The sequence below is a fragment of the Neophocaena asiaeorientalis genome, unplaced genomic scaffold (assembly GCF_003031525.2).
Source record: "Neophocaena asiaeorientalis asiaeorientalis breed wild unplaced genomic scaffold, Neophocaena_asiaeorientalis_V1.1 scaffold31, whole genome shotgun sequence".
NCBI lineage: Eukaryota > Metazoa > Chordata > Mammalia > Artiodactyla > Phocoenidae > Neophocaena > Neophocaena asiaeorientalis.
Genome location: NW_020175320.1, coordinates 1,972,242 through 1,985,969, shown reverse-complemented (window position 1 = coordinate 1,985,969; position 13,728 = coordinate 1,972,242). Strand labels below are relative to the sequence as shown.

Genomic DNA, 13,728 nt, shown 5'->3' with positions numbered 1-13,728 from the left:
TTTTTTTTTTTTTTTTTTTGCGGTACGCGGGCCTCTCACCGCTGCGGCCTCTCCCGCCGCGGAGCAACAGGCTCCGGACGCACAGGCCCAGCGGCCATGGCCCACGGGCCCAGCCGCTCCGCGGCATGTGGGATCCTCCCACACCGGGGCACGAACCCGTGTCCCCTGCATCGGCAGGCGGACTCCCAACCACTGCGCCACCAGGGAAGCCCTGTGGAAGAATTTTTGATAAATTCAGTTTCTTTAATTGGTTATGCAGATTTTGTTTCACCTACATCAGTTTTGGTTGTGATTTTCAAAGCCTCTGTCCATTTCATCTAAGTCATCAAATTCCTTAGCAAAGAGTTATTTAGAAATCCCGTATTATCTTTTTAACATCCATAGGATCCATAGTAATGTCATCTTTTTCATTATTTTTTTTTTTGGCCACACCACATGGCTTGTGGGATCTTAGTTCCCCAGCCAGGGATTGAACCCGGGCCTTCAGCAGTGAAAGTGTGGAGTCCTAACCACTGGACCACCAGGGAATTCCCCATTCTTGATATTGGTAATTTATGTTCCTTTTTAGTTATCAGTCTAGCTAAGGGGCTTACCAATTTTGTTGATCTCTTCAAAAAACCAATTTTGGGGTTTGTTATTTTCTCTATTATCTGTTTTTAATTTTGTTGATTTCTGTTGTTTTTTATTTTGTTGTTTTGTTTGTTTGTTTTGGCTGTGCCAGCATGTGGGATCTTAATTCCCCAACCGGGGATCTAACCCACACCCCCTGCAATGGAAGCACAGAGTCAACCACTGGACCACCAGGGAATTCCCTGATTTCTGTTTTAAGTGCATATAATTGTTGATAAAGCAGTAATCTTTGTAAAAATATAACCAGGCAATTTTATTCCCCTACTGAAAACCTTCAAGGCTTCCCATTGCATTTAGAATAAAAGACAAAATCATTACTACATCCTATAGAGCCCTAAATACATTGATCTGCCCTTTGTCTACTTCTCCAACCTATTTATTGCTACTCTCTCACTCAGGGAGCTTCATTCACACAGGGCTTAGATCCACCACTTATTGTGTGAACCTGGGCAAGTTACTTGATATCCCTGGGTCTCAATTATCCCAACTGTAAAAAAGGAATATTTAATAGTGCCTATCTTATAGTACTGTTATAGAGTTAAGGCATCAAATAACGATATCTGACATACTTGTATAGAAACTGTATACTTAAACACTTATGTCAATTCTTTGAATATCAGACAGTGTTACAAACTAGAAATGAATGACAATAAGTCATGTATATTTCCTGGCAATAATAAGTCATATATATTTCCTGTTCCATTCCTTATTTTAAGCACTTTTGATGCCTTTGTCTACTTCTCCAACCTATTTATTGCTACTCCCTCTCTCAGGGAGCTTCATTGACACTGGGCTTCTGACAATTCCTGTGTCAAACTAAACTTTTTCCTGTTTCAGAGTTTTTGTACTGTGCTGTTCCCTTCATCTGGGCCATTCTTCCCCCACAGCTCTTTGCACGACTACTTCCTTTTCATGTGTAGGCTTAAAGTTTAGCACATCAAAGAAACTTTTCCCTGACCATTCTAAAGTAGCACTCTGATCCTTACACCCAACAATTATCCTCTATCATGTAATCTATTTACTTCCTTAATAAGCACTTTCCAGGAATTTCCTGGTAGTCTCATGGTTAGGACTCTGTGCTTTCACTGTCGAGGGCCCTGCATTCAATCCCTATTCAAGGAACAAAGATCCCGCAAGCCACTTGCTGGGGGGAGGGGGGCCGGGGGGGGCAAAAAATTTTTCTAAAGCACTTTCCAAAATCTATAATCATTCTATTAATTGGTTTGTATTTATTACATATTAGAGCTTTATGTGAATAGGAAGGATACTACTGTGTTGAAGTATAGCATCATGGCTAGTAGACTACGCTGTAGGCTGACTCTTAGATCCACCACTTATTGTGTGAACCTGGGCAAGTTACTTGATATCCCTGGGTCTCAATTATCCCAACTGTAAAAAAGGAATATTTAATAGTGCCTATCTTATAGTACTGTTATAGAGTTAAGGCATCAAAAGTGCTTAAAATAAGGAATGGAACATAGTAAATACTCAGGAAATATACATGACTTATTATTTGTCATTGATTTCTAGTTTGTAACAATGTCTAATATTCAAAGAATTGATGTAAGTGTTTAAGTATACAGTTGCTATACAAGTATGTCAGATATCATTGGCCCAACTCTGCAAGGCAATGCATACTCATATAATATAGGTATTATTATTTGCCATTCATCCTGGCTCAAATTAGCAACAAGACATTTCTGTGAAGAAAAAACAAATAACTCTTTCTAAATTGCTCTTTCCCTAAACTATTTGTGCCTCGTTTCTCTCTACTAGAACATTTTCTCCAAAAACAGGAACCAAACCTTCCTTCTGCCCATCAGTAAACATCACTGAGCAACTATTATGATGCCATACCCTGTGCTCCTTAAAGGGGATGAAAGTATGACTCTGCCCATGAAGGAACCAATGGGAGGACAAGTAAACATGCAGTAACCAAAAAGTATGGTACATACCCTGTTAGAGAAATACCCAGTGATAGTTGCTATTGGGAATCCAAATCAGACTGCAAGTACAGTTAACAGACCTCTCAAGGTATGCCCCCATAATGCTGATATAATCCGTGGCACACAATGGGTGCTGCATAAATGGATGTTGAGTAATCTGGAGGAAAATGTTGTAAGATATTATTATATATACCCACTAACCTTTTCATCTCCATACAGACCACCATTAAGAGCTAGGAATGGTACCTCACTCATCAATCCCTAAACAAAATCACTGCCCCATTCTATAGATCAGAGGGCTGTACCCAATAAAAGGCAAGGAAAGTATTACAATGGAGATCAAAACAGAAACAGTCAATATTCAAACTGAAGATAATCTGTCAAGATTCACTTTGCGTTATCAATCTGAAATAAATCAGATAAAAATACTGTCATTATTTTAAGTATTCTTCCATTATGTTTAATATTTGTGCTTCAATAATGTAAATAGTTAAAAGAGAGGAATAACTGTTGAAATATGAAAATTTATTTTTAATAACCTATGTATTCTGTAACAGACATAGAATGCAAATTTTTATTTAAAAAATATTTGCAGTCCTCTTTTATTGTTAACATAACTGAGATATTTTATAAATTTAAATTATCTTGAGATTTGATAGCAGTATTTAGCTACAATGTAGCCGAGAAATGAAAATATACAAAATAGTTTTAGGAACACATGTATTTTTACCTGTGGGTACACTTATAAATCATACAAAGATACACATTTATTTTAAAATAAAGACTTTGAAAATGAAACCAGTTCATAAAATTTTTACCAAGTTATGACAAGAAATCTTTTATGCAAAAAAAATAAAAATTGAAGCAGAAATAACACTTTCAATTTAGTTTTCTAATGTCTTAAAAATCACATCAATTCTACAAATTGCTGTTTCTGAGGACAGAACTATAACTGTTCCCCTCCCATTTTTGTCATGCTTATAATAAAACATAAAAACTACTCTAAACATAATAACTGGAATTCTTACATTTTAAACCATTTTAATATAAACGATAGCAATTCAGATCATGTTTTACATTTCTACTTAAGTTTATATTGCACTAAAATTATTTTATGTGGAAGAACTAGTTGCTGTGTCATAACATAATACTTGGAAACATTCTTTGACATTCACATCTATATTAATGGATATTTCACAGTCCACTTAAATAAATTTTCTAGTATACATCAAATCATCTAACAAAAACAAATCTATAATGCTAACTTGTTTTGAGAGCAAAGATATTCAGTATTTACTATTACTGCCTTTGGGAAATACACTGACTTTTAAAAACACATTTAAATCACTCAGAAACTGGGAATAACATTTGAGCAATACCTGAAAATTCTTGACTTACTGATGAGTCTCTACATGGTTACTTTTTGAATACAACATTTATCAAAAAATGAAGAGAAAAAGTGTTTGTCCTTTTATCCAGTGGAGCAGAATTATGAGAAGAGAAATATTAAGAATAATACTTCAATACTGGCTTCTAACCTATATTTTATATAACTTAAAATTTCAGCTCTCATCATTCTGCTGCAATATAACCAAGACTGTTAATAATAATAATAACAATAACAGCAACCAACATTAGAGTCTTTGAAAATCATGATTACAATTAAAAGCTTGGAATAGCATGATAAAACTAATGGCAACCTTTTGAATCCCATATTAAGTTAGTTCTATCCAAATAATACTTTAAAATGGTTTCAAATAACCTTACTGATTAGCCAGCATCAGCTTAGGATTTTTTTGCAATGTTCTAAGATACAACTTTTGGCATAAAAGTATAGTAAGCACTTTTGATTTGTGATGAATAGAAAAATCAAGTACTAAAATACCAGTGGTTCCTGTGACAGGGTAAATATCCCCCTTCAAGTAATGTTCTCCCCAAATTAAATTAACATTTTATTTTTCCCTCTGATAGTTTATTAAGGAAAAGAAATAATGATATTTTTTAATTGAGGTGAAAAAACTGCTTCATAAGTTCATATGTTGTAAAAGCCACTGCCTGAGAAGGAACGCAGCGAATGTAATTAAGAGATAAACCACGATATAATCCTTTTCGAATTCCATGGTGTCCATAGACATACTTCATAGTCTCCCGCATGGTACTGAAAGAGAATGGTTAAATGATGACACCTTTATGCCCAGTCACGAAGAGACAATTTCAGGATCCATAATAGCATTTTTAAAAGAAGCTAAAAATGCCATCTTGAGTAGCTTTTGGAAGGCAAGTGTTAAAACAAGCAAAAGGACTTCCCTGGTGGCACAGTGGTTAAGAACCCACCTGCCAATGCAGGGGACACGGGTTCAATCCCTGGTCCAGAAGATACCACATGCCGCGGAACAACTAAGCCCATGCGCCACAACTACTGAGCCTGCACTCTAGAGCCCGAGAGCCACAACTACTGAAGCCCATGCACCGAGAGCCCATGCTCCGCAACAAGAGAAGCCACCGCAATGAGAAGCCGGAGCACTGCAACAAAGAGTAGCCCCTGCTCGCCACAACTAGAGAAAGCCCGTGCACAGTAACAAAGAGCCAACGCAGCCAAAAATGAATAAATAAATAAATAAATAATTTTTAAAAAACCAAGCTAAAAATTCATAATAAAAGAGCAATTCATTCCAAACAAGTACAAGCATTATGCATAGAATTCCAGGGCTCATTAATACGATATATTTTGTTTGCATTATGTCTGTGACATTTACTAGCAACACTATTTCATAATAATATTTGAAATATTGATGTAGTCTTTTTAAAGGATATATGAGCAGTTGCCCTTTAAACTCTCAAGTTTCTGCTCAAGTTCTATGCTACTAAAGCTTGAAGGACTGTCTTCCAGATTTCATCAATAAAGACTTTCTTGTTTCAGTGTTCTTTCCTTTCAAACCAACACTTCGGGCTTTGTCTTTCTCTTTCAATATGCAATGTAGACTGAAATATTCAAAAAATCTTTTGGGTGAATGAAGGCAATTCATGGTCCTGAATAAACATTCTGCTCTTCCCCTGAGGAACAACACATCACCAATCAAACAGAATGATTCGAAATCTCTACAGATTATAGAAAACTCTAGAGCTGTGCTATGCAATAGTGGTAGCCACTAGCCACATGTGGCTACTGAGTACATGAAATGTGGCAAGTCCTAAATTGAGATGTGCTGTGAGTGTAAAATACACCCTGGATTTCAAACACTTAGTTTTTTTTTTTTTAAAAGGATGTAAAATACTGAAGTGTTGAAGTGATAAATTTTAAATATATTGGTTTAAATAAAATATTTTAAAACAATTTCATGTTTCTTTTTATACTTTTTTAATGTGGTTAGGTTACCAGAAAATTTTAAATTACATATGTGGCTCACATCATATTTCTATTTAACAGAGCTGCTCTAAAATTAAATTTGTTTTTGTTTTTTTTTTGGCTGCAAGGCTTGTGGGATCTTAGTTCCCTGATCAGGGACCGAACCCTGGCCCCCACAGTGAAAGCACCGAGTCCTAACCACTGGACCACCAGGGAATTACCTAAAATGAACATTTTAACAGGAGGATTAGGACCTGATTAAATTCAGTTTACCAAAGAATATTATGGGATATAAAATGAAAGCTCTAGACTACTAGTGAGATCACAGTCCTATCTCCCTACTTACTATACACATTACATTTCCTAAAGAAATTGAACAATGACAAATGAAGAACTTACAGGCACTTTTCAAATTCTGGAAGAACAGTTCCTAACTGCATTCGCCGACGTGTTACATCAAATGGGTAGCTAAAAGACGAAAAAGAAGGACTTAAAAATGATTTTTAGTTTTCTACTCAGCAATTATTGAATACAAAGCCCTATGTATGCTAGGAAATAATGTGTTCCTATTTTCTTACTGTTTTGTCTAATCTGGGAGTCAGGATATAGGCATATGAATAAAATCAAATAACAATACAGAGGTCTCCTTGCCTTTGCCTAAGTGGTTCCCTCGGGTTAAATGATTCTTCTCTTTCATCACCCATTATCAAGTTCTATTTATTCCCCCAAACCAAATTAAATGCCGCTTCCTGAGGAAATAGACTGGGTGCTTTCCATTGTTGTAACCCTAAGACAGGGTTTCTTAACTTTGGCACTATTGCCATTTTGGGTTGGAAAATTCTTAGTTGTGGGAGCTGTCCTGGGCATTGTAGAGTGTTTAGGTAAATCCCTGGCTTCTACCCACTAGATGCCAGTAGCACAACCCCAGTTGTAACAACGAAAAATGTCTCCAGATATTAATAAATGTCCACTAGAGACGAAACCACCCCAGTTAAGAACCACTACCCTAAGAGTATTCAGCAAGTGCCCCTGTATACAGTAGGCCAACAAAAAATTCTCCTTAAGGGCTAAAATTAACAATACAGATAATTGCATACAGAGGATTGAGAAAATTCTATGTGAAAAGATTGCCTGATTCTGCAACTATGTATGGTGATGAATGTTAACCAGACTTAATATCAAATCATTATGTTATATACCAGAAACTAATGTAATATTGTATATTAATTATACCTCAATTTAAAAAAATTTTAAAGATTGCCTAAAATGAAATATACAAAAGTAATCTCTTAGGAGTGGAACCCTAGGTGATTTTTTTTTTTAATTACTTTTTTGGGGCTAATGTTGACTGCTTATGTTAGGTCCTGTGCTAAGCAATTTATGTACATTATCTCATTCCATCTTTACAACTGTGTTAAGTAGGTACTGTTATCTCAATATTAAGATACGAAAATTGAGTCTTAGGGCTTCCCTGGTGGCACAGTGGTTGAGAATCTGCCTGCCAAGGGACATGGGTTCGAGCCCTGGTCTGGGAAGATCCCATATGCCGCGGAGCAACTGGGCCTGTAAGCCACAACTACTGAGCCTGCGCATCTGGAGCCTGTGCTCCGCAACAAGAGAGGCCGAGATAGTGAGAGGCCCGTGCACCGCGATGAAGAGTGGCCCCCGCTCGCCGCAACTAGAGAAAGCCCTTGCATAGAAACGAAGACCCAACACAGCCAAAAATAAATAAATAAATTTATTTAAAAAAAAAAAAGAAAATTGAGTCTTAGAGACATTTGCCATGTCATAAAGCTGCTTTCTACTTCCCTATTCAAAGCTCTCGTTCATACACATATATATATACACACACATATGTATATATACATATATACATACATATAATATATACATAAGTGATATATGACAAAAATAATTATATACTTTTATATACATTTAAATTTACTATGAAATAATTGTAATAAAAAAACCACCCATGTACCAACCAAACAGCTTAAGAAATAACATTATTAATAGATGAAGAGCTCTATGCATCTAAGCAGCATCTCCATGAATTTTTTTTTTTTGGCCCTGCTTCACGGCTTGCAGGATCTTATCTCCCCAACCAGGGATCCAACACGTGCCCCCTGCAGTGAAAGTGCAGGGTCCTAACCACTGGATCACCAGGGAATTCCCCTCCATGAATTATCTTTTTTTTAATTTTTAAAATATTTATTTATTTTTGGCTGTGTTGGGTCTTTGTTGCTGCACGCAGGCTTTCTCTGTTGCGGCGAGTGGGGGCTACTCTTCGTTGTGGTACGCGTGCTTCTCATTGCGGTGGCTTCTCTTGTTGTGGATCATGGGCTCTAGGCGTGCGGGCTTCAGTGATTGTGGCACGTGGGCTCAGTAGTTGTGGCACACGGGCTTAGTTGCTCTGCGGCATGTGGGGTCTTTCCAGACCAGGGTTCGAACCCGTGTCCCCTACCTTGGCAGGCGGATTCTTAACCACTGCGCCACCAGTTAAGTCCTGAATTATCTTTTAATGGGAGGTGGAGAGAGGAAAAAACTTTATGGGGAATAAAGGGACCAAAACCTCAACCTGAAGGATTCAGTTTCCAAGCAGGAAAAGATGTGTCTGGGTAGAAGGAATTGATTAATAAAGAGAAGTAAGAAGACAAAGTACAAGGATCAGAACTAGGGAAATAACAACGGGAAAGAAAGAAAATAACATTCTAGGTAATGTTTTTAAGCAAAAAAATGACAAAAATATTTGGATATGTACAATGTGAAAAATGATCTCAAGGTATTATCAGGACTAGAAGATTAATGGTGATCGATAACAAATAGGAAAGTTGGGGGCCGAGGACAGACATGAAAAAGAAGACAAGAAAGCAGTATATGAATTACAGAGCTTGAACTGAGGACAGAAGTCCAGGTATAAACATCCAAGAGCTTGCTAGAGAAGTAATGAGTCAGCAATGAAGATTTAAATAGAATTAGTTATCTGTACAGAGGTGACCATTGAAACAATAAAGATAGATGAGCTATTCTGGATGTTTACGGGAAGAGCAGAGGACCAAAGTCTGGCTAGGCCTTAAAAAAATCAGCACAGATAGGTAGGAGGAGGAAGACATGAATCAGCAAGATACCTGAAAAGGGAAAGTTGCCTCAACTAAGAGTTCGCATGTCACAACTAAAGATCCCGCATGCAGCACCAAAGACCCCGTGCGCCGCAACTAAGACCCAGTGCAGCCAAATAAATAAATATTTTTTAAAAAAAGAGTCAGTGGGTGTAGAATATAGCTTATGAAGTAAGTGGAAAAGAGAAGACAGATTTTAAAGATCTAAATTGGAAGTAAATAATAAAGAAAAGGGGCAGTAAAACCAAGAAGAGAATCAGAATAGCTAGAGGTGATCATGTCTCTGCAAATGAACAAGGTTCCGCAGCCATGTTTCTAAAAGTAAACTACACACCTTTTTTTTTTTTTTTAATATTTAGTTATTTATTTGGCTGTGTCAGGTCTTAGTTGTGGCATGCGGGGTCACTCTTGCCATGTGTGGGATCTTTTAGATGTGGCCTTCGGGATCTTTAGTTGCGGCATGCGAACTCTTAGTTGCGGCATGTGGGATCTAGTTCCCTGACCAGGGATTGAACGCGGGCCCCCTGCATTGGGAGCATGGAGTCTTAGGCACTGGACCGCCAGGGAAGTCCCTACACCTTTTTCCCTTTACTTTCAGTCTAGTATGATCTGCTCCCACACACAAGTATACTGAATCTGCCTTCACAAAAGTAACCTTCATTGTGAAATCTGATGAATAACTTACTTTTCAGTACTTATCTTACTTTGAGTTTTCTTTTTCCATTGGATACTCTTTTTTGAGCCTTTGTGACACTACGATTTCCTGTTGTCTTCCTGTTTTTCAGGATACTCCTCAGTCACAGAGAGCTTCCCTTCTTCCTGTTCCTGAAAAGTTCCTGCTTCTTAGTATTCCAGCCCTTTTTTAATCTCATCTATCCAATCTCTCTTGGTCTACAGAAATTCTCTACAGCCAACTTTCCAATTACACTTTCCACCTAATTTATCTATGTCCCTAATACACTTAATTAATATAAAACTCCCTTGCATTGCTACTGTCTTAATAAGAGTATAGGCTTCTTGGGACTTCCCTGGTGGCACAGTGATTGAGAATCCTCCTGCCAATGCAGGGACACGGGTTCAAACCCTGGTCCGGGAAGATCCCACATGCCGCAGAGCAACTAAGCCCGTGAGCCACAACTACTGAAGCCTGCGAGCCTAGTGCCTGTGCTCTGCAACAAGAGAAGCCACCACAATGAGAAGCCCCCACACTGCAACAAAGAGTAGACCCGACTCGCTGCAACTAGAGAAAGCCTGCATGCAGCAACAAAGACCCAAGGCAGCCAAAAAAAAAAGAAAAGAGTATAGGCTTCTTGAGGCAATACTTTTGTTTTTCCTTCAGTGAAACTCCCAATGCCTAGCATACTGACTGGCACAAAGTAGGCCTTCAAGATTTAGTGCAAGAGAAGTTGTACCTACACACACACACACACACACACACACACACACTAAATGGCTCAAATTTCAGAAAACTCATACAGGCAATTCATGAGGAAATATGGATGAAAACTATAGTGTTTCTTTCTAGCTTTCTTTTTCCTTTCTTTTAAAATCCACAGAAATTGAGTAGGTTCAAACTAATTTAGTCAATTTGGCACGAAGTTATTTATAATATGCTTAAAGTGCAGGCACACTGGAAAAAATGTATTAAATTAATATTTATATTTTGCAAGGGATCCTGTGTTTTAATAATCTATTAGAAAAAATAAGACAACTAACCAATGCTAAAAATCAGTATTGGATAAATGTAATTTAACTTAAGTAAGTTGATGAACAAACTTACGATATTGTCTGTGCTATTGCTCCAGCAACACCACCACAAAGTAAGTTTATGTGAGTTTTCAAAACTAAGACATTAGGATTGTCTGATGAAGGTCTGCCAAGAAGGGTAGGAGCATGGGAAAGCCCAACACTCTTTAAGGTACCAAAAGTAAAAAATGAAACACCTGAAAAACAAAATATAAATTCACCACAATGCTTAACAGAGATGTGAGCTGTGAGAAGACACCATTCTTACATAATAACCAATTAACTCAATTGGTTATTATCAACCAATTAACTCAAGGGACTAACTATGCATTTCCTGATTTCCAATGTTTGGCTTAATCTAAGACAAAAAGATTTAATTAATGTTTACAAATAAACTAAAGGTAACAAAATTACCACCTATAAAAAATTATACATTGGTTTTTCACACACTAACATAATGTTCAGTTCACTGAATAAAGGTAATAGTTGAGTATAATGCCACCTTATACATGAATAGAATTGAACAGTTTTCCAAGGTTTTACATAAGTAAAAGTTAAATTAATGATTAGTAACCTTACGTAAACATGACATATTTACAATAACAATGATGGTGATAATGTAAGGTAGAGGCAAGAAATTCAAAAGTGATAAAGCATTGTTATTTCAATTCAATGTCTAATGTTGTCTTCCAGGAAGAGTTATGACAATGAGACTCACCAGACACATGGAATCTAATGAATATTGAATTAAGTTATTGATAATGTGCAGTTGGTGCTGGCTGAATATTTATACAATTTTATAATAAAAGGATTAAAGTCATACATTAAAAAAATTAGCAGAACTCAAGTATACTTATCAACTAAATATTACTCAAGATATCTTGATATCTACTGAATTTTAAAAACATACTGTAAAAGATACTTGATTCTTAAGAATAAGCACTAACAAAAATTCAGTCTAGGATAACACCTCAATATATGCATTTATTCTTTGTATAAAATTCTTACGATCTTATAGTATTTTACAATGATGCTATACAACTTTAGAATATTCATATACTTTTTTTTTAAAGAAGTGCTTTTTATTTTTTAATTTTATTTATTTATTTTTGGTTGCATTAGGTTTGCGTTGCTGCACGTGGGCCTTCTCTAGATGCAGCGAGTGGGGGCTACTCTTTGTTGCAGTGCACAGGCTTCTCATTGCAGTGGCTTCTCCTGTTGCAGAGCACGGGCTGTAGGCACACGGGCCCCAGCAGTTGTGGCACATGGGCTAAGTAGTTGCGGCTCGCAGGCTCTAGAGCACAGGCTCAGTAGCTGTGGTGCTCCTCCCAGAGCAGGGCTCAAACCCATGTCCCTTGCATTCGCAGGCGGATCCCCAACCATTGCGCCCCCAGGGAAGTCCCCATACACTTTTATATATGGGAAATCTATTCTATAGACTTAAATACAGAAATTTTAACCACAGGAAAAGCTCACAACAAGGAAATTCATAGCAAATTAAACACAAGTAGAAAAAAAATAGAAATACCTTAATTATGCAGAATGGTATTCACTGAAATATGACACAATTAATAAAAATGTGAATACTATTCAGAAATATGAAAAACATTTGGGAAATGGGAAAAAATTAAGAAACAAAATTATATACATACTATAACTATGTAAAAAATGTATTTCAAAAATAAAACTGAAAACAAACAAAAAAAATTAGAAAGAGAAAAAAATATAGTAAAAAAACTAAAGAGTTCTGATTCCAGCATAATGGCAGTCTAGGTATTCTGAGGGACTTTGTCATTGCAGAACAACTATATCCATTGCTGGGCTTACAAAAAGGAAGAGAAGGTTTCCAAGAATCCCTAGCAGCACCACCTTCCAAAAATATAATATGGGGCCCACTTGGGAATTGTGGCCCATGAGAGAGTTGGAGTGACTCTACATTTTGATGGCAATAGCAGCCAAGCCATTGAGACAGATCCTGCCACTGGGCTACAGAAGATGGAATCATTGGGTCAGAAACTCAGAGGTTAAGATCAAGTAATGGACTCATAATTAAAGACCGCTCAAAAGAAGCCACAAGAAATAAAACAAACAACAAACTAAATAAATAAAGACCATCAAGCATAGGAGGAAGCAAATAAACTTATATATTTATAAAATATTGGAGGGGGGCTAAGGATTCAGAAAAATAAGCAAACAAGATAAGAAAGGAATAAAAAGAAACGTATAAAGAAAAACAGGGCTTCCCTGGTGGTGCAGTGGTTAAGAATCCGCCTGCCAATGCAGGGGACACGGGTTCGAGCCCTGATCCTGGAAAATCTCACATGCTGCGGAGCAGCTAAGTTCGTGCGCCACAACTACTGAGCCTGCACTCTTGAGCCCATGAACCACAACTACTGAGCGTGCGTGCCACAACTACTGAAGCCCGTGCACCTAGAGCCCGAGCTCAGCAACAACAGAAGCCACCACAATGAGAAACCCGCACACCGCAAGGAAGAGTAGCCCCCACTTGCCGCAATTAGAGAAAGCCTGTGGGCAGCAACGAAGGCCCAATGCAGCCAAAAATAAATAAATAAAACAAATAAATTTATTAAAAAGAATTAAAAAAAAAGAAAAACAAGTGGAAATCAATAGCAAGGTAAAGAAACAAGTCCAAATATATCAATAACCACAATAACCATTAAGTATACTGTCAATTAAAAGATTTTACTGACCAGATTAAAGAAATACCCAGCTATATATATATAATGATTACAAAATAAATATCTAAAACAAAAACATGACAAAGTAGAGGGCTTCCCTGGTGGCGCAGTGGTTGAGAGTCCGCCTGCCGATGCAGGGGACACAGGTTCATGCCCCGGTCTGGGAAGATCCCATATGCCGCGGAGCGGCTGGGCACGTGAGCCACGGCTGCTGAGCCTGCGTGTCCGGAGCTTGTGCTCCG

The 13,728-nt window shown here is 37.4% G+C and overlaps 1 protein-coding gene across 3 annotated transcripts in view; it reads right to left on the bottom strand.

Moving 5' to 3' along the window:
- Positions 1 to 13,728, bottom strand: part of SLC25A16 (solute carrier family 25 member 16) — a 91,938-nt gene that overhangs the window by 54,712 nt on the left and 23,498 nt on the right. Inside the window, exons 7-9 of one of the 3 annotated variants that reach the window (XM_024765558.1) lie at positions 10,822 to 10,984; positions 6,322 to 6,390; positions 3,131 to 4,734 (exon numbers count right to left, since the gene is read on the bottom strand). In XM_024765558.1, coding sequence (XP_024621326.1) covers positions 4,578 to 4,734; positions 6,322 to 6,390; positions 10,822 to 10,984 — 389 coding nt within the window. In that variant the 3' untranslated portion in view covers positions 3,131 to 4,577. Of the gene's footprint in view, positions 1 to 3,130; positions 4,735 to 5,224; positions 5,631 to 6,321; positions 6,391 to 10,821; positions 10,985 to 13,728 lie in introns of those variants that run through there. The other 2 variants (XM_024765559.1, XM_024765560.1) reach the window with 2 other exon arrangements.